This window comes from Mya arenaria, chromosome 5 (genome assembly GCF_026914265.1).
Source record: "Mya arenaria isolate MELC-2E11 chromosome 5, ASM2691426v1".
Taxonomy (NCBI): domain Eukaryota; kingdom Metazoa; phylum Mollusca; class Bivalvia; order Myida; family Myidae; genus Mya; species Mya arenaria.
In genome coordinates, this window is record NC_069126.1 from 63736174 (window position 1) to 63758239 (window position 22066).

The 22066-nt window shown below is 34.3% G+C and overlaps 1 protein-coding gene across 1 annotated transcript in view; it reads left to right on the forward strand.

The window, feature by feature from the left end:
• The first annotated feature begins 4673 nt into the window (after positions 1–4673).
• LOC128236091 (uncharacterized) overlaps positions 4674–22066 on the forward strand; it is a 33010-nt gene continuing 15617 nt past the window's right edge. The window contains exon 1 of the mRNA XM_052950943.1: positions 4674–5279. Coding sequence (XP_052806903.1) covers positions 5151–5279 — 129 coding nt within the window. The 5' untranslated portion in view covers positions 4674–5150. The remainder of the gene's footprint in view (positions 5280–22066) is intronic.

The window sequence follows — 22066 nt, forward strand, 5'->3', positions numbered from 1 at the left end:
TAGGGACCGCTTTTAGACTACAAATGGAGGTTTTTCTTGAATAACTTTATATTTTCATATTTAAGTTCATAGAGAGAAGTTTTAGCCCCTGATCAGGATATAAGAATGATCAGGGGTGGTATTCAATATGCAACTTAAGTTAATCTTAGGGTCATACATAATCCGATTAGGTACATCGTTCTTAGATCCAATTCAGACCAATATTGAATAACGAATTAACGTTTCAAACATACTCAGTTAAATCTACTTAAATAAAAGTGTACTGTACCAATTATTCGCACACTTCAAATTGTAATAACCTAAAACCAGAACAAATAACATTGAATTACATCAAATATGTAATTTATTTCTATTTTCTATTTTCTTTAGTATTTTAGGAAGGAGTATTTTCCATTTCGTTGAATAAATAAAACTCGATATAAAAGAGGAATCATTCTGCATTTAATAAATGTCGCGCCCTCTTTTTGAGGTATTGACATTTATATTAAAGAAAAACAATAAATTCCAACCAGGGTATAGGATTAAAACTATTAATAAAATGTGTAATGCAATTAATATAAATTACCTTTTCGGAAACACCTAAAAATAGCTATGATTGCCTGCTGACGAGGCACGAATCCTACCAAAAACAAAAACGTCACTATAACCTACACAGGAGTCATTTTCTCTGATTATGTCACACATGTGAAGACAAACTTGGGGTTAACGTAGAAAACCCGATTTAACCCCCATTTAAATCCCCCGTTTTCACCGACAGTTCCAAGGCAGTACCCAAACACGATTCTACTTATATAAGGGGTATATAAAATTATAAAATCTTTATGTAAATCGTGTTTGTTTTCCATCGTGCATCTTGTGGACATTCTGTCTGGCGTTGGATTTGACTATTTTGCCATAAAACAAGTCCATATAGTCAATTAAAGTCCCTGTATTCTCTTTTCGTTGTCTGTTGACAACAAGGTGTTGCCTTGTTAGTTAATGACATGTTTATTCACTTTCTCTATGCAAAGATGAATATAATCTTAGCGAGTGTAATGTCCAGTCAACCCCGACACATAGACTTTCGAAAACAGACCGTACACAATTATATAAGTTCCTATTTTCTGTTATTTGTGTTAAGACGAATGTCACCAGTTACATCACTCAATTAGACACGACTTCAATATAGGGCAACTTACACCATGAACGTCCATGTTAAAATTTCCAGCTTTTTTCTGTTTCAGGTTTCACCTGTTACAAATGCTCGTACGCGAGCGAGACAGGAAGTGGACAGAGGGGCTGCATCGAGAACCCGGACACATTGGGCATGGGCGCCCGTCTTGAGTGTAACGCAACAAGCTTTTGTGTCCTGCAGGAACAATATGACATACGTGAGTGGTGTTCTTGTGATTATTCCTATTAAAGGTGGAATAGCACACTTTCAATGCTTGCACCATGTTTAAGAATGTTTTCTTTATTCTCTTCTACACATTAAAGGTACTCGCCCATGTTACTCTAAAATGCACTTTTCTTTTGTATGACGAAAAAAGGTGTGGCAAATCATTTGAGGTGTTAACACTTATACGATACCAAAAGCTGGAGCCCTTCAGCAAATGTTGATATTTGCTCAAATATCGTCTTTGAAAACCACAATTCACTGCTTTGTTCTTGCGTGATTGGTTGATTGACATTATCACGTGATGTTATCAATGTATTGTTAAGAGGTCAAAATATCCACCACTTTTGTTATGGTCCTGGTGGTCTTGTGGTTTAGACGTCGGTTATCTTGTTTTGTCTTGACTCATCTATAACTATATTTTCCTGCAATTTCGATATTATTGAGTTAAATAATGATGCTATGAGTGTTATAAGATGCATTACCGGGAAAAATGATTTTTGGTCCAAAAACATTAGCAAGTACCTTTAACTCTAGTTTCGGAACGGTAACGGGTAGGCGGAGCTTAGCAGTTCGATTACTACTGTGCGGATAAATTACAACACTATTCACAGTGATAAACATTGTCACTGGCACCATAGAACACAACATTTACGACATCCGCTACCCTTTTGATTGAAATTAAACACTCGCGTTAAAGCGTTCTTGAATAATTCCAAAAATCCCGGTTGTGGGTGCTGTTACTATTCCTTTTATGTTAACAAAACATAAGTAACATGAGATTCGTTAATTTTGGCAACAAATGCAATAATACACACAATCACATGTTCCGTGTGCATAGCATGCAAAGAATACCGAAACAATCAAATGTTCACCCTTTTTGACAAGTCGATCGTATTTAAACATTTCCTGTCAGAAATAAATTAATACTATACAGAAAATAATTAATACGATCTCTGTTTTGTAATCAGTATACTCAGAGTGTGTATACCACGTGATACATTACGTCATAATTATATGCTACATCGGAAGGCAACAGTTTGTTTAAAATGAAGACTTAAAACAAAGATAACTTTTACCACACCATTTAAGACGAAACAAAGAGCAGTCTTTGCCGCTTAAAGAACCCCGCCTTCGTTTTATTACCAGAGTTTGATAAGGTGATTAGTTTCATCAAACACTTCGACAAACCTGTTTGAAAAATAATGTTTTGACAGTGCTCCGTCAGACCGCCGTTTTTCTGAAAAGGTTTGTCGAAGTGTTTAAAGAAACTAGACTCTCAATCAAACTCTGGTAAAAGACCGAAAGCGGGGCTCCGTAAGCGCTGTAGACTGCGCTATGTTTAATTTAAAATGGTGAAGAAAAAGTGAAGTTATCTTTGTTTAACGTCTTCAAAAGCAAAATGTTGCCCTCCGACGTAGCATTTTGACGCAATTTATCACGTAATATACACACACTAATACTGGCCACCCTGGATGCGATAGGAAACCTGTTTTGAAATGATCGATTAGGGACAAAGGTTCTCCACTAAACGGTTTACCGTGGACAGCCAAAATATACAAGCCACAAGCCAACAAGATGGAGACTCGAGTCTCGGTATTCACGATGGTGCTCTCAATTTCGGGGAAAATAATAAGTTCATCCATGTTTGTTTCTTCGCAAAAACATAAACCTTTCAAACAGTCCTTTTTTGTTTCTGTCAGAGAATGACGTCGTTGTTTTCGATGGAAAATGGCCGAGGTGTTCCGATTGTTTTACTTTTAACAGAGCAATATGACTCACATTTCATCTTAAGTTGAATTGTTTTAGATAGGGATACGGTGACCTCGTACTTCCGGTCATGCTCGGGAACCACGTGGGGGAACGAATGTCACAAGGACTGGAGTCACGTGACCTGTAGGGCATCCTGCCAGGGCAATTACTGCAACCACCGGGACAACGGGGAGCGATACAAGGAGTATTTGGCCAGTTACAAGGATGATGGCCCTAATAATAATGGAAACCAAATCACAGGATGGTTGACTATTTTCGTCTGTTTTGCCCGAATCGTGTATATGACTTTGTCTGAGATTGGTTAAGACAATGCAGTTTTGGTACTTTGAGGGCATTTATTGAAGACCTGTTTAAGTTTTCAAAACATTTTGACTTGTACAGAAAGTCTTGAAAGTGAGGAAAGGATGGTGTTTATGTTGTCATGTTTTGGGCAGGACAAGCATTGCTTTAAATAGTGTCACAACTTTATTAAAAACAAACTTAAGCTATCTATGTTCTGTGATTTAAATATGCACTTTTACTCCCAAATAAGATTTACCACAATTAATAATATTGTTTTAATATTCCAAAATGGATGAATAAATGTCGAAAACAATGGTTCTCATGACGGATACCGAGTTTAATTTGAAAGAAATGAGCATAAAACACGGTATTTCTACCTTATGAGACTATAGTAGACCACTGTAAATCATTTAGCATTCACCAATCATTTAATATTGTTGCGCTTCCTGCTATCAAAAACACGGTTACCATCTTGTTATCAGTCAATTAATATGTTCCATAAATGCATTATTTAGTACAAAGTAGTTTAAGCTTTATCAGTCAAAATTGATTTTCGGTTTACAAGTGTATATATTGATTTTGAATAAGAGTGTCACTTTAAAGCTGCACTCTCACAGATTTACCATTTTTACAACTTTTATTATTTTTTGTCTCGGAAAGAGCAAGTTGTTGCGTAAATATCTGCAAACCAATGATAAAAGATTGCTGACAAAAAATCAGGTCGTGGATTTTTATATATCCGTTCGAACATAATGTTTTATTGCTTAAACCGTTACGGTTTTAAGAAAAATGCATAAAACATCAAGTTTTGGACTTTAATGTAAATATCTGCGATCTATGTCTTTGTCAGCAGTCTTATATAACTGGTTTCCATGGATTTTCGCAAAAAATTGGCAAAACGTTCATTCTGTGAGAGTGCAGCTTTAAGGAACCGCGTATTATACTGCATATAAACTTAAAAAATATTCTGTAATATGCATGTACATGTCCTTGTTCTTTGATAGTTTTGTTAAGTTGTTGCCAAATGATTTTCCTTCCATTTGATCCAATAAACTACTTGAACGATATTTTTTACCATAATGTCATTTCAGCAATTTATTTTCGTCATGATATTCCTTCGCGTATGTTACTAATGACAACCCATGGCGAAAATGCAGTGTCACTTCCCGGCCTCGCTAACTACCTCCTTTTGGAGAATTTAAAGTCTTTATTATATTGGCTTTCATGGAGATTCGCTCGTGGCTAGTTTCGGACATATTCAGACAAAATATCATCTAGATCATTATAACAAGTACCAATCGGTAGAAGGAACCTTGATTGCCCAGTTAATAGAATCTGAAAACACATTTCTAGAAGAGCCGAGGCGGAAATTCACTCATTTATCGGAAATAACAGCATCTTTAAGAATTGTCTAGGCGCAGTTTCATATTTGGTAAATATCACCCGGATCGACAGCAATATCCCTCTCTATGATCTCCGAGGACTAGGGCAACTCACATGTTCGCGGAAGTATGGATATGAATTTCTAGGAACAATTTGCAAAGGACCGTAGCTAATACGTAATATAAAGGATAACTGAAGCGTGAAATTTGACTTCATCTTAAAAAATAAGACGTACATTAGGTTTTTGATTAGGGATTTTCAACATTCATTTGGAATAAAGAGAGATTTTCTGATATTTATTATAAATATATTTGTTTTGATAATACAAGCGGGAACTATGCATTCGTATTTAAGTGTCCTGTTCTTTCTTGGATCAGTCGGATGTGGATTGGCGTGGTACAATCGCTATGACAATGCCGTATATGGCGGGGGATGGTCGCCTGATAGGCGCAGCCTAAAATCATCGGTGAGTAAAAGAGTTGTGCTGGGTTTCAATGGATGTTACTTGTAATACGTATAAGTACTATAAGATTTAACAATGTTTTTAATAAAAAATATATCATTGTACATACTCGAACAATAAGGCGACAGTAGATCTTACTTTTATAAAAGGTGAATATTTCAACTGGGTTCACGTGAAGGCAGGGATTAATGAATTAATTAGAAATGATGAAAAGGTCATAGCCAAGTAATATTTTAACAATAGCGACATCAACAACAGCAACAACAACACTAATAATACTAATACTAATACTAATACTAATACTAATACTAATACTAATAATAATAAAATATGATAATAATAATTGTAATAATTGTAAATAAAACTAATAATAATTAAAACAACAGTTTTCATCATCACCATCATCATCATCATCATCATCATCACCATCATCATCATCATCATCATCATCATCATCATCATCATCAAATGGCTATAAATATGAAATCTCCCGTTCATATCATGTATTCAGTTGCCTTATATGTAAAGATAAATTCAACACTTATTTATTTTCACATGAATATATGCTGAAAGTTAAACACAATTTTCCCTTTTTGCGATTATCACCCTTAAAAATCAATCTAGCATTTTTTAGCAATCGAAAAATATATTCTGTAAAGAGATTCTGTTTCATGAACATCAAAGTTTCAACAACTTAAGAATAAATCTTAATAACTTATTACCATGTAAAGTAAATTGTGTTCACTGCCTCACCATATGGGCTTTTTCTAAAATCCACAGAGCCGTAAACCGTACCGTACGTTTTTCAAAAGTCTTTGGACATTATTTAACTGCATAAAACTGTATGTTTTCATTAAAACGTATACCTATATTGATTCATACATATATTTCATTGAACACACCCTTTTTCAGTAAGGAATATGTACCGCAGGCAAAATCAGTATAAAGCACTTTTTAAAGCTTTAGTTATGGTTTATTGTAAAGAAATGCAAACATCTAACACGAAAACTTCCAAACAGATAAACTACAGCAACCAAACATTCTTTAAAACAGTAAGTAACAAAAGTGGGTCCCCCCATTAAATTGTCCAAGTTTACTTTTATTTCAAAATAGGAGAAAAAGTATAACGAACGCCCAAAATGCAAAGAACGCCCAAAATGCACCAGTTACCTGCCAACACTTTAAATCAAATAAAGTTCGGTTCTGAGAGAGGGGCACACGTCGAAAGCTTACGCCCCTAAGTAACGCCCCCTCTAACGTCAACGCCTGGATCCGCCCCTGGGTAACGTTAACTGAACACAACGGTACGTTGTACGACTGTCCGCGTTTTAGAATTAGCTATCATATCTTTTAAATGAAATGTTTTCTCTTTCTTATTTTTTGGTGATGCGCATATTGTAAAATGGCCACATGTGAAAATAAACTCTCGAGATACGCATACATGTCTTTTACAATCTCATACTTCATTCACTTCCCCAGCGTCTGTGGATAGTTTACATACAGTTCAAACTGTCTGCAAGACCTCGTCTGAGTTTAATAAGTAATACAATAATGCTAAAAATCCTTTTTTATCAAAGCTATCATTTTTATACTTCAAAAGTCCACGAACTTTACCAACACGGCTCGTTTTTATTTATCAGAACACTACTTCATCATCATTAACATCATCATCATCATCATCATCATCATCATCATCATCATCCTCATCATCATCATCATCATCATCATCATCATCATTATCATTATTATTACTATTATTATTATTATTATTATTATTATTATTATTATTATTATTATTATTATTATTCAAAGTACGGTTTTTGCTAAAGCGATGACTCTTATCATTAATCATAAAACCGAGATACACTAACTGTTATGCTACGTTCAATTTCTATATAATGTTTGCTTTTATGACCGTAAACAATTATAGGCTAGACTAATGTAATTGTGTTCAGCGCTAGCTTCTATCCCTGAGGAGCTGTTTCAATCATTGTTCACTGTTATGATATTCAAGATTGCTTAAATATTCTCCCAAAGAATAAAATGATATTTGCACAAATCATTTTTTGACAGTTCATCTAAACAATTGTTTTCTGTTTTTAGATAAAAATGATAGTTGTCATGTCATTACACATCGTATATGTTCGCTATTGCGCGCAATATTCCAGATATTACATTTTTTTTCAGCAGTATAAACAAATATATCAAAATAGAGCCATTTGTCGATTTGAATGTACTATTATATTCCAAGCTTAACTACCTGGGTAGGCTTAGTGACAAGAAGGGCTTGACCCATGGACCTTATTCATAAAGCTTTTTAGCGAACATTTTCTACTCTGTAATTTTAAGTACCCTCAATTTTCATCAAATTCATTTATATGCATTTATTATTTGATTTTTTTTTAATGTTTTTTTCTCTCTCATATTTTTTGTTGAAACATCGTAAGTTTTCTTTAAAATTCCAATTCGAAAAAATACACATTATTTTCTTTATGTTGAAATTCTTCACAAGATGCTTTATGAATAGGGCTTCATATGACAACAAATATACACAAGTGTAACTACATGATGCTTAAAGCTGCACTCTCACAGATTGAACGTTTTGACAACATTTTGATTTCTTTTTGTCTTGGAACGAGACATTTTTTTCGAAAGTCCATGGAAACCAGTTATATAAGACTGCTGACAAAAAAAAGATCGCAGAATTGTATATTTAAGTTCAAAAATTGATGTTTTATGCATTTTTTTAGACCGTTAGTAACGGTTTAAGCTATAAAATATTATGTTTCGAACGGAAATATGAAAATCTGCGATCTTATCTTTTGTCAGCAATCTTTTATCATTTGTTTGCAGATATTAACGCAAAAAATTGCTCTTTCCAAGACAAAAAATAAAAAAGTTATAAAAATGGTATATCTTTGGGAGTGCAGCTTTAAGAGCAAGTACGACTGGACCATACGAAAATGGTATATATGACAGTAATATCTCTACATCAAATGAGCCATGATAAGCAAAAAAGTCAATAAGTAAATATGACGTAAAATATGAACATATGACGTCAAATATTAGAAATATATCCAGTTAAAACAGTTATAGGCCCGTTTTACCTTTCCATAAATGAATCCTCACCTAAACATAAATTTATAAATCACAATAATAATAATGATCGAAGCGTCCCATTTTCTTTGAACTGAGCTCAAATGGCAATTAGCCATAAACAATACGCAGGAAAATTGGCAACCTCCTATGACATAACGTCAACTAAACTGAGCTGGACCGCCCAGACATTCCTAAAACTAGGGCTTTAACAACTAAGCAACGCAGTACACACACTGTGGTTGCAAATTTGATCATTTAAATTATTGAAATATTGAACATTGGAAGCTTAGCGATCGACATCGATGCAGTTGGTAATGATGGCATAGTGAAGTTGCATGACAGTTTTCTTGTCATAGTCTGTTAAAGCATACGAAAACAGCGGCGCACCGATAACAACTTCCTAAAGTTGCCTTGTGAAAGTATGTTAAAGCATACGAAAACAGCGGCGCACCGATAACAACTTCCTAAAGTTGCCTTGTGAAAGTATGTTAAAACATACGAAAACAGCGGCGCACCGATAACAACTTCCTAAAGTTGTCTTGTGAAAGTATGTTAAAACATACGAAAATGGCGCACCGATAACAACTTCCTAAAGTTGTCTTGTGAAAGTATGTTAAAACATATGAAAACAGCAGCGTATCGATAAAAACTTCCGAAATGTTTTGTTACATATCAAATAAACAAACGGATTAATAACACTGTTTAAATATGGCATTCTAAGTGCAAGTTGCTGATACACATTTAGTTCTAGTTCATGGCCAACTTTGTACTTTAAGTCTTTACCCTTAACTATTATGTAGGGAACAAAACACAAAACGTAGACCATTGATAACGTAAACATCATTAACGTTATTCTGACCTCCTTCTTCCGCAACTTCAATTTCTTACGTCTCAGTTTTCGTATTCGTTGTCTTAACGGGAGGGAACTGTCTGCAGAGTGGTTTCTTTTGTTATAATCAATGCCTACGCCTGTAGACAATTCAGGCTCAGAAAGGTCATCATCGTCGTTAGTTGAGTATGTCTCTGATGTTTCATTTAAATCCTTTCTTTCTTCTGGGGGTGGCGACTTGACTATCCTTTCATGCACTGGCCGGGAATGTGCATTTTCAGGAGGATCCATTTCATTTGGAGTTTTTCTTACTTTTAGAGTATGCTGGTCGGTTCTCATTCCAGGCAATGGCCACGTACTTGCGTTTTCTCCAAGATTCGTTTCAAATGCGCTTGTGTTATTCGCATTCCTTCGAAATGAAAAGTATTTCATACTCTGTGATAAACGTTTTCTGAATAATTTTTTCACAACAAGACTATAACATATAACGATGGACAACAGAACCGAAAGGATTAGGATGTACTCGGCGCTGTTAAAAAGTTTCACTACTAAGACGAGTCCAGATTTAGTCCGTAATTGGCAAAACGTCCCTTCGAAGGACAAGCCATCAATTGTTACTTGTACAATATCTGTGTCATATGTAATCATCTTCCTAGACCCTAAACAAGCGAAAAACAAGATAATCGTGCTTGTTGAGTACTTTATTAACTTGACTGAGGTCTGTCTTCGTAAAGGTTTACATATTTTTCTGTAGCGATCTACTGCTATCGAAAGAATCGTAAAAGCAGATGAACCAACCATCCAGACACCTAAAGAGTGTGCTACCTTACACAACAAGTGATGTTTGTACGTAATGTTCATTACCATCTCATACACATTATGTGTGTTCACAAGACACACTAATGTATCCTGGATTGACATAATTTCAATCAGCAGGACTGTAGAAGTCTGCTTGGTCTTTGTCCGATAAAACACAAACACAGCAATGTTGCCAATAATGCCGAGGAGTTCACAGAGGCACAGGATAATAATGGCTGGAAAAAGATGGTGTAATATTCGCCGTTGCCCATCTTCCACACTGTAAACTGTGTTGTTCAACATACCGCTGTCTGAAAATAATTTAGGGTAGACACTTAAATGCCATATGTTTTTCTCAATGTAAGTTTAAAGATGCACTATTACTCCCAAATAAGATTTACCACAATTAATACATTTGTTTAAATATACCAGTATGGATGAATGCATGTCGAAAACAATGCTTCTTTGAAGGATTCTGAGTTAAATTTGAAAGAAATGTGAAGAAAACACGGTATTTCTACCTTATGAGACTAAAGTAGACCACTGTAATTGTTTTAGCATTCATTCACCAATCATTTAATATTTTTGGGTGGTCAGCTATTAAATACACTGTTACAATCCTGTGATCAGTAATTAGCATTTGCTATAAATGCATTATTTAATTTGTCGTTTAAGATTTGTCACTCAAAATTTATTTTTGTTATATATGTGTATGTGTTGATTTTGAATAAGAGTGTCACTTTAAATACATCAAACATATTTGAATTGCAACAATGTTATTTTTAATCTGTAAACAGATTGCACTGTATTATTTAATTCTCATTTACATACCATTGTTTTGTGCCAGCATCGCGTTTGCCATAATGAATCCTGATTATGTGTTGATAATAAAAACATGCGCTTGGTTGAACATTTTTATTGATTTACCATAAATGCGAAAATGTTCAAGTTGCATTGACGGGGATGTACTTGTTTTTTTAAACAGTGTTCTAAATGTTCTAAATACAAAATACGACTTAATTTCAGATACCATTCATAGAAATGCCATTTGTGCAGAACAATATGCCACGAGTGAAAAAAAGCACATTGTTTTATAAGAAAAAACAACATTTCATGATATCAGCTGAGCCATTGAACATGAGGAGACATTTTGTTCCGGCATGTATTGTTGCCTGCAGTCAACAGGAATTTTAATTCATCTGTGGGTGATATTGAACTATTAAAGAGACAAAACACGTTTAACTAGAACTGCCGTCTACTTTATAAGCGGTTTTGACAAGTTATGTATACATTTGTAATGTTTGTTTCAGCTCGATTTACAGAATGCCGAAAGCTAATATGATTCGCTCTCACCTCAGTTTCCTGGTAGAAACCAGTACTGGTGTTGTTTCAGATAGGCAATGACAAAGTACCCTTATGGGGAGTGAACCCATAACTACTATCAGCATATTCCCTTTAAAATATACTTACCAAAAGTGCACAGATTTTATGGGGAAATGACAAAAATCCGAATACGACAGCACCAGCATTTTATTAAGTTATTCAATAGAATATTTATGTTGTATTCCTTGGCAATTTGTTTCGTAAATAAATTTTCAAAATCTCGCCCTACGAGCAGTTAGTTTAATTTTCTCTCATGTTAATTTCCAATAATAGAATCCGGTTAAAATCGGGTAAACACAAACTTCTTTGTGTGTTTCTTGTAGACCAACGTGGACTGGAACACCCCAAGGGTGGACTGATCGACGAACAGTTTTGGTAGATGGCTCTTAAGTAAGAAAATTGAACTGTTTCTTTCCTTGTCATTGCACCTGGATGATCTGGGTTATTGATGGAGGAATGAGGGGTTAAGTTCTTTTCTGAGCGTATCGAGCAGAGTTGTTCTATCATTATTATGCCGTCCTTGCAGCTATAAGAGCTTATGAATGGTATTGTTGTATTTTTGTCAATATTCTTAGCTAGGTCTGTTAAAGTTATTTTTAGCCGGGTATAACAACCTCTTTAACGGACACAGGGTAGGTTATTAGACAGTTATAAGCTGCGAAAGTGGACATACTGTTGCTGTAGATGATGGGTTAAAGTACTTTGTACGTTACATGTCAAAGAGACGGGTCTTGACCTTAATGGTGATTGTCAAAAACTGGTGATACCAGTCGAGAGTTGGATTAACCAGTCAGTCCTGGTGCTAGTTCAGTTACTGACATCTTCAACAGTTGTGCGGGAATTTTATTCCAACAGCTGAGTACGGCTTGAAGTTTAAATACGTTTATAGCGCTGTTAAATGGTATAGGCTGGATTGTCGGTGGACAATTTGATGTCGGATTGGTTTATTTTCAACGTCTTCTTGAATAAATACAAATGTTGGTTTAATATGTTTCTCTTTTGTTTATTGTCAAAGTATGTAATATCATCTTTAACCAGATGCTAGTTAAGATGGCTGATTGTGATAACTAGATCGCTTTAAAAAACAAAATATCATTTTAGAAGTTGTATTTTTTGCCTTAAACAGAATGACTCTAAAAGGGACATTACTTTTGAAATATAGCATGTCTGGCATCGAGATACGAGTGTTTTGAGTTTGGGTTTGTTTGAGAATATTCCTGGAAGCATTGCAACCGAAGGGGAGTCTTTTAATTTTGGACCATCGATGCGCACACATATTCTAATAAAATACGCATACACATTTAATAGACAACGTTTTTTTGCAGCCGTTTATTTTATATAGTACCATACACCAAACAACCAATCGTGTTACAGATCTATAATAGAGATACTCACTTCATAATAACCCTTACATATACAACAAGTATACTATATTGTTTCGTGACATATGCAAACAAATATGAGTGGCAATCAAATGTTATTCGTGGCATATTCATTTAATTAAAGGAAACAAATGCATATCTAAAACAACGACTCTGAAAATTCTAAAATACTTTGCCGATGCAATGGGGTGCGTTGACATTCTTGCACTTCATAATCATTGTCAATGACCGCACCCAACCAGCAGTCTGTTATTTCCATTTTCCGGACTTGTTCCAGCATCTATCTAGTTGTACCACATTAAGACCATGTGGTCACAAGAAAGTACAAACACAAACAAAGCGTACGCTAGGCCAATGTTCACTAAGGTCTTGAGTCCAAGTTTAGATTTAGGCTCAGAATAACAAATTCCCTGAATACCGTTCTATAACCTCCTGTAGATTTTTTTTTATTTTTTAAAATTTTCGAATTCTCAGTGAAGCACTTGGGAAACTGATTTACACATACAGCATGAACTAGCAACATGAGCAAAGTGTGTCTCGGTAACAACATGCCTGACAAAAATGTAGCTTACAGACGTGGTCGACTGGCCGAGGAAAAAATGAGATAAAAACCTCCATCTGGGGAAAAACTCAGAAACCTCTGCCTGTTTGTCATCCAGAGTTACAGGATATGTCACGTACCACTCAATGTTGGGCCTCATCACCCATAAGCTCTTTAACAAAGATGTATGGAACATTTATTATTTTATGATTCATGTATACGTACTTTAGCAAGTTATACAAATGTATATTACATGGTTCTGTTCTTGGAAGACAAATGAAAACAAATTGATCATTCATATGATGAAATTGCATAGTAACAATAAACATTTGTAATTAACATTTTCTTGTAACATTTAACAATCAATTGAGTCGATGTGAACGGATCGGTTCCCAAAAGTTGAATGCCTTTACATTCATATATGTACGAATCACGCGTGCTTATAAATCGCCACGTGGTGGTTATTTCATTATAAACAAGGGAAATACATTGCTTTCTAATTCGTTTTACTCAAACGTAGGAAATTATTTTTTTACAAAGTAATCAAATTTTGCCAGATTAAGGTTTATTTATTTATTCAAAACGGTTATAAAGAAAATAATATTAACTTATGCAAAGCCACTATTGTAGCAGAATGCTGCGCGAGAGTTACTTGAGTATTAGTATCAAAATCCGAATCAAGGCGTTAGTTAGTGGGCAGTCATATTCATGCTAATTAACAAACGTTAAACATTATATATTTACAAATATTAAACAGACACTTAAAATCAAATTTAAACAATATTACACATACTATTATTCAACTGATCGATGCAAACTTGAATTGAAAAGAACAGGATGTAAACAACACTTCAAGTGTCAAGGTTGTATAAATATGTAGATCAATATCTTATTTAATTGTAGTTTAAACGGACATTATCTATCGCTACGCACCAAACGCTGTTAATGCAGCATATACAATAAACATATATAATGTACAAAAGTCAATGCAAGTTGTGTATCTAAAAAATAACGAAAAAACATTAAATTATCCCCATTTGAAACTGCGTAAATTTTTAAATCAGCACATTAAGTAATAATCAGTGATCTGTATTGAACAAGAGAAACTATGTATAATATTATCACCATTTGTCCGTGGATGTATTTATATTAAATCTACCGCATATGAGTAATTGATGAACGAATTGTTATCATTTCAAAACAAAACAAATTAATAGTACTTAATCAGACCTAATGAACAATACGTTTTAAAAATGCATCGCAACACGTCGGAGCTTTGAGATACAAAATCCTATTGGAGTCCAGACGAACGCTCTGAATTCCCTGTTAAACAACAAATATATGAATGGATTGAATACACTATTCATATAAGGCAATCGCAAAGCGATCTGTTTCAGAGGATCAAGCTCAAATTCTTCACCAGTTTTAAGAACGATTCTCGCAACAATACGAATGGCAAAGTATGGCAAGAAGCAAAGAATGAACACGATTGAAACCGTCAGCATCATGAACGTCAGGCGTAGCTCCCTAGAACTTATTCCCGATGTTTTCTTTGGCCTTCGTTTTGAATACCTTTTGCTTCTCTTTTTTGGCTTTGTCTGTTGCTGTCCCGTTTCATCTTCTGTTTCAACGGTTTCTGACATTGAAAATGGTTCTTTTGTGTCTGCAATACCAATCTTTAAAGTGTTCTTGTCCAAGTTTCCCTCTAAATGAGCTGCCTCAGCGATTCCATGAGTGGCTGATGATTTAAGGTTGATGTTGACTTTCCTGCCAACAGATTCAAAATCTGTTTCGCGAGTGTTAGTATCCGTGCAGCTAACATCTGTTGAGTAATCATCAGTCTCAGCTAAATTCTGTAATCGCGGCACTTGGGGTGTCTTTCCAGCATTTGCCGTACCGTCTACCTTTTGCTTTGCATCGAGTTGTTCATTTTGTTTGCGCTTCTTTCGTAGCTTGACAACCCGAATAGCGATCAGAGAGTAACACGTGATGATAGTTATCCACACCATTATGACAATTACAAGATCCACCGAGTTGAAAATTGAGCTGACCTTTTTGTATTGCGGAAGGTCACTGGCTGTACAATAAGTTCCATGGAAGACTTCTCCAGATTCTGACTTTAATTCTACTCGATTAGTATCGAAGGTAAACAGGTTTCGAATTCCAAGACAAAAGAAAAAGATCAGGGTTCCAATAATTGCATATTTTACAATCTTTTGCGTCAGCTGTGTTTTGAACGGAAGGCATATTTTTCTGTGTCTATCGATTGCAATTAACATGAGGGAGAAAACGGAGGAACCAACACAGCCTATCCCGACAGCGTGCACCATTTTGCATATAACTCTTTGATCGTTGGTAACGTTCACGGCCATTTCAACAATGTTTGGTATTATCAAAATACACACACAAGTATCCATCACCGCTAAAAACGATATAAGTGATACCGTCGAATTCCTCTTACATTTTCTGGTATAGAAAATGATGGCGACAACATTTCCAGCGACACCAAATGTTCCGAGTACGGCCATAATACATATGACAGGCAAGAATCGCTCCCAAATTTCCAATCTATACAGTTCCAATTCTGCAGTAGAGTTAATGTGATACTCCATTTTTTTTTTTGTCCCCAACACTAAGACTCAGTTTTTGATCTGAATCGAAAAATATTCTAAAGAAGACAAACTTCTACTTTTCAAAATGAATACGTAATTCATTTTCTGGGCATGTTTCGTTTTAGGTAATATAGATTTAAAATAAATCCGATTCCTGAACCTGAACAAACAGTCAAATTGTTAAATTAGAACTACTGTTAATATTGTCGCACTTTTTATTAGCGCACATTGCTAGTGAATTGTCTCCTATAGATCACCACCACAAGATTATATACTCAAAATAATGCACAGTTAATAAAATATCTTCTAGTTGATTAAAGGAAAAACTTTTATTTTCGAGTTCAAACTAACGGTACCTAATTAAAGGAGGACTTCTAGAGTCTCTTAAACTAAGTGACGACACAAATTAAGTACCGCGATTTATATTGATTTGTAAACATTTAAAGGATGTACGCAATCAACAAATGATTAAATTAAAGTTAAACATTATCTTCCGTTTTTGTTTTGACTGGCTGGTATGTTTTGTAAAGTGTATTTCAGGGGCGAAATCATAAATTCACGTTAGAGGGGGCGCAACTTAGAGCCTGTGCTCCCTCCAATGATAAACTGGAAATAAAGGTCAAAGTGATATGTTGCTTTAGGACCGCCACCCAAAAAATGTTAAAATATCAGCTAACTTTAGTCCATCTAACTGGTTTTATTCACATATTTTTGTTTCTAACATGTTAAAATGATGAGTTCACATGGATAATATTTTTTTATATATTTTGGGATGATTGTGTGTGTGTGTGGGGGGGGGGGGAGGTAGTATGCAGTATTCAAATATGAGGTGTATCTATCCCACAAGGATGTGTGAAAGGTAACAGGGGAAATCGCCATATGTATTTAAATATACATTTAAATATCACATGCACGTATAATAGTTTGATAGCTGTGCATCGAGCTTGGCGTGAAACGTAATATATTTATGTAGCTTATCATTGTCATTTTGTTTCAAAACGTTGTGTTAAAGTTGTTTGATGAAGGCAACAATGAAGTTTAACGGAATAAAGGTGCATGGAGGTTGCCTTTTATATGACACCATTTTACCAATGATACAATTGAAACTACATGGCCGATACAGATTTGTAACTAGGATCTTAATATATGGTTTTGATCTTCATGTCTTAAATATCGTTTTCAAGCAGTTCAATAGTTTATATATATATATAAATGGCACACTTACCTAAACCAACATTAGCAGTACCAACTTCAATTTCGTTCCTCACTGGTCGCACCAGTTTGATTGTTGATATGAAGATAAATTTTATCTTAAGCAATATGCTCTGAAAAAAAATGAAAGGCTCTTATCCTTTGCATTTAATCAAAGTCATAGTCAAAGTTTAGGCTAGTGGGCAGTTTCCATAGTATTTAGTATTATTTTGTCTATTAGACTGAACAGGGTGAATTCATTCATAGTCGACCTTTATACAGTTGTTTGATCGTCTTCTTAGAACAGGAAATTCTAGGAATAGGAAAGTCAATACTTTCGGTAATAGATTGTCACATGCTAAGTGGCCATTCAAAAGACACCACGGCTCACGTTTGTTTCATGTCCTAAGGACCTTCATTTCCTGTCCATTACTCTTTAACATCCACTTCAGTCATAAGATCTTTTATGAGCAAAGTATGCATTGTTTAAGTAATGTTTTTTTTGTAATTCATTAAGTTTATTCTAAGTTTTAAGTGTTCATAACAATCACGATTCAGGAAATATACAAGTATATACAAACATCTTATTTGTACAGATTTTTCAAGGGAAATAGTTGAGGAAACTACCCATCTAGAGATACTGAAGTAATTGTGTTGTAAAACACTAAGGTTTTTCTGTCCTTATTTGTTTTCCTAAGATGCTTTAAGTACTCTTGAATTGATCTACGGAAACCTCTTGAACCAAAACATTGTACATGCATTTGTTATTCCATATTTCTTTGAATAAGAATAGTTTAAGGACGTACATAAGTGATATATATTATCTAATAGTTCATCATATTTTCGCATGGCTTGGTACTTGATAAAAGCTGTTTTTGAAAATGAGATTGACTGTGGTAGTTCGAGAGTGAACCTTGGTTGTATATCTTGTTGTCTTCAAGACAATTTCAATTAACGTTCTTTTTCTAAAGTTAAAAATAAAACAAAACAAAAACACATTTGAAATAAACCTTGGTTTTCAATGCCATTTTGAATGCCATAATGTAGAGTTTGATCCTCATCCCTTGATATGAGTCACGGCAGTGATTACTCTGCAACGACAGGAAGTAACCGCTGCGTGTAGTATGGGCTCGTCTCGGTACTTTTTGTGGTAATATCACCAAGTCATAAAAGTCAAATTAATTATATATTTAATACGACTTAATACTCCTTCATTAAAGTTATTCATGGAAAAAGAATATTTAAAAGGTGAATAGAGACGATGTTTACTTGTTAATTTTAAGAAACCAATAAAGCACTTGTGGAGAGACAATACTCCAACTGCCGTAAACACTCCAACTGTCCTTATATGTGTTATTACAATTCGCGAACAACATCCTATTTCAGGCCAAACCCGTTTATACGTATGTTGTTCGAATTTTGGCTGAATAGAAACCAAAATAGAAAAATGATTTTTCCATTACATATTCATTTTATATAACTGTTTCAGTCTTTCGTGATTTGTAAGAGACTTTTTGTGGTGAAAAGGAGCGTTCGATAAAAAATAAACACATATTTTCAGCACGTTTTGAAAACACTATGTGCAAGAAACACCAGTTTAGAGTGGCCGAAACGGAACATAATAATTGACAAGTGTTTATCGGGAGCCAATCAATAACATCATCTGAAGTAAGCAGCAAGTGTTTGGGCCAGTCTTTTTCAAAACAATCATTTTTTGAAAACATATGTTTATAAGATTATACTACAGGGATAAAAAGAACAAGTAACAGTGATTACCATGATATGTAATTATGTATTATAATTGAAAGGTTTATCTTTACTGTATTCAATTAGCAAAAATATAACTAACTCTTGACCAGAGCTTAAGTTGGACTGAAATAGGTGTACGAAAGGATGCACACTTAATGCAATATATTGGCTGACATAAGAATTTATTTCAGCTCTTGGCATTTTTCACTATCACAATTATATGTATCTAAAATGTTCATAAACACATTAGAAACGCGCCAGCCTTTAAGGAACAAAGGTAAAGATTCCCTTACTAAGAGAAAGTGTCCTCGAATGTTCAAAAAAAAGAAAAGAAAACCTTTATAATAACCAAACAGTATTTAGTTATGTTGTTTATTTCCCTATTTTGGCAGGATTGTGTATGTCTTTTGCGTTTTATCTTTATTAAGGATTGTTGGGATAAGAGTGAGGTTTGTGCACATAAACTGGTTTAAACTCCCAGTAAATTTGCATATTACTGACCGTTCCAAGACGGTACCTAACAATTCTTGATAAACATACCAATTATTTATATATATATAGTATTTATGCACTGTGCTGTTTGTAGAGTTTTGTGCTGTTCTATGTCTCTTGTTTGTGATTTTGTGTTCTATGTATTTGGCGTTTGCCCATTGCCACTAAACTGGGTTTATGTTTAAACTCTTTTATACTGAGCATGTTTCTGTAGCTATTTGCATAAATATTTATTTAAATCATATCCCGCATCTCTATAAATGTTGTACTAAACGGTTGCAATGAACTGTCCATTTTCCTAGAATCAACTACAATAGACCAGCTAAAGTAAAATGTACATTACAATGCTTAAAGTGACACTCTTATTCAAAATCAATACATTCACATAAATTGTGACTGATAAATCTTTAACTACTTCCTAAATAATGCAGTAATGGAAAATAATAGTTACTGATAACAAGTTTGGAACCGGGTATTTAAAAGCTGTAAACGCAAAAAATATTAAACGATTGGTAGTGCTAAACTATTTACTGCGATCTACTATCGTCACATAAGATAGAAATACAGTGTTTTCTGCATCTTTCTTTGAAATTAAGCTCGGTATCCCTCATAAAAACATTGTTTCCGACATTTATTAACACATTTTGGTATATTGAAACAATTATAATAATTGTTGTAAACTTATTTGGGAGTAAGAATGCATTTTTAAGCAACAAAAACTTTAGGGAAAACCAACATGACTACAAATTAACAAAGATCCTGTTCTAAGTAACAACGATCAAGACCAAACAAGAGACAAAGTTTTACAAGACAACAACCATTACACAATTATCAACATATATTTGCCACTTGCTGCTGCAAATAAGTTATACAAGACCTTCAGTGCTACAACAATCGAAAAAATAGGTAAAAGCCCACGAGCCTACACATTTACAAAGATCATGTTCAAATAAACAAAGTTTAAGGCACAACAACCAATACACAACTATCAACGAACATTTGCAATTTGTTGCTGCCAATACATTATACAAGACCTTCGGTGCGCTACAACAATTGAAACTTTAGGAAAAGAACCCTAAAGCTTACATATTTACAATGATCCTGTTCGAAATATTAACGACCAGGACCAATCAAACACTACACAAGAGACACAGTTGTACAAAACAAAACAACAATATACAAGTATCAGCGTAATGCCATTGATAATATTGTGGTTTCCACCCAAGCACAGACAGCCAACCTAACACTTTCCCAAATTTTCCGGAAAAGTGTTAAAATAAGACATATTATAATGAAAAGCTGGTAGGAGCGATTTACTATTTTATCATCGAGAAAAGAAGTAACAGTGCTTACACTTTTCAGCGTCTTAAATTATAGACGTCGAATGGTTAATTTGCTTTCTTAACGTCACTGCATCGCAAACGGCCAATCTTGTCATGAGCACTGTTGCAAGGGTCTGTAATTAGACCTTGTCATCTGTCAAATAGACGCTTGAACGTGTCATGTTTTACAGTGATCAGAAATAAACTTTTCTTTTGTTTTGTAACAGGAATTGATCAGAAATTAACTTGTTGTCATTTTCAGTTTTTCTGTTGTTGATTTTAGAATGAAATAAAGAACCCTGCCCCATTCGACTCCTTTAAAATGTCAATTTGGAAGAAAATTTCGCATTAGGTTAAAAAAAATCACAAAGACTCTCGGAATTCATCATATTTTTCTTGAATTTCACAAATTACAAACACTTTGGGTAAATAGTTCTGTTTCAAATCAAATCGCTTAGTCTCTAGTGAAATAAAGTTGACATGCCTGTCTAGCAATGTGGGAATTTAAACTGCATTTTATGCTGATACGATTGTCAAATTCATTGAACTTTGGAGTTTTACTCTTGTTTTTTTCTCTCAGAAGAAATAAAAAAACCTGTATAAATAAATATTATATTTCAAGTTTGAATGGTTTAAAGAACCTAATGACAACAACACTGTAATGTAAACTATGTACATTGACGATCCGAATACCCAAACTGATACTTTAATCCTGTATTGGAACACATAACGCATCTTCTATCTTTTAAAACATGAATGGTGGCTTTGCTCAACAGAACAAACTAGTTTAAATTTCTAAATTGTTTTTAGTAACCATAAGAACATTTGTATATTTAGAGAATGATTTTACAATGATGTTACCTGCGAGTTCAGAGTATGTCGCACGGATTACATAAACAGGTAATAGAATTCAACATAAAGCATCATGTCTTTAATCTTTAACCACAGGCCGTGGTATTAAGTACATACAAATGCCAAAATGCTCTCCAAATGAACTACCAGTTTATAACCCCTGTCTCCGTTAACCCTAATAAATTGTTCTCAACTTCTCAACCTTGGTAATTATGGACCTTTAATGACGGCTCGTTAGAAATTCTAGGCTATATTTATAACGTAAGCTGGTAATTTAACCTAGGACAAACTCACATTGTAAAATTCGTAACGTTTTGAATATTATTGTGACTTCATCGTACAATTGTGTATGTTAGGGTGGCGATAGCGATGGCAACTGGACGATTGTCACCATCCTTGTCCATTTATATAATATCACAGTAGGTTTGAGCTATTTAGTTTCTGTCCGAATGTTTTAATACGCTGGTGTTCTGCTTGTCTTGTGTTTTTGGTGTTACCATAAGGCCAGAATTCAACGAACAATTTTAGATTAGATATTTC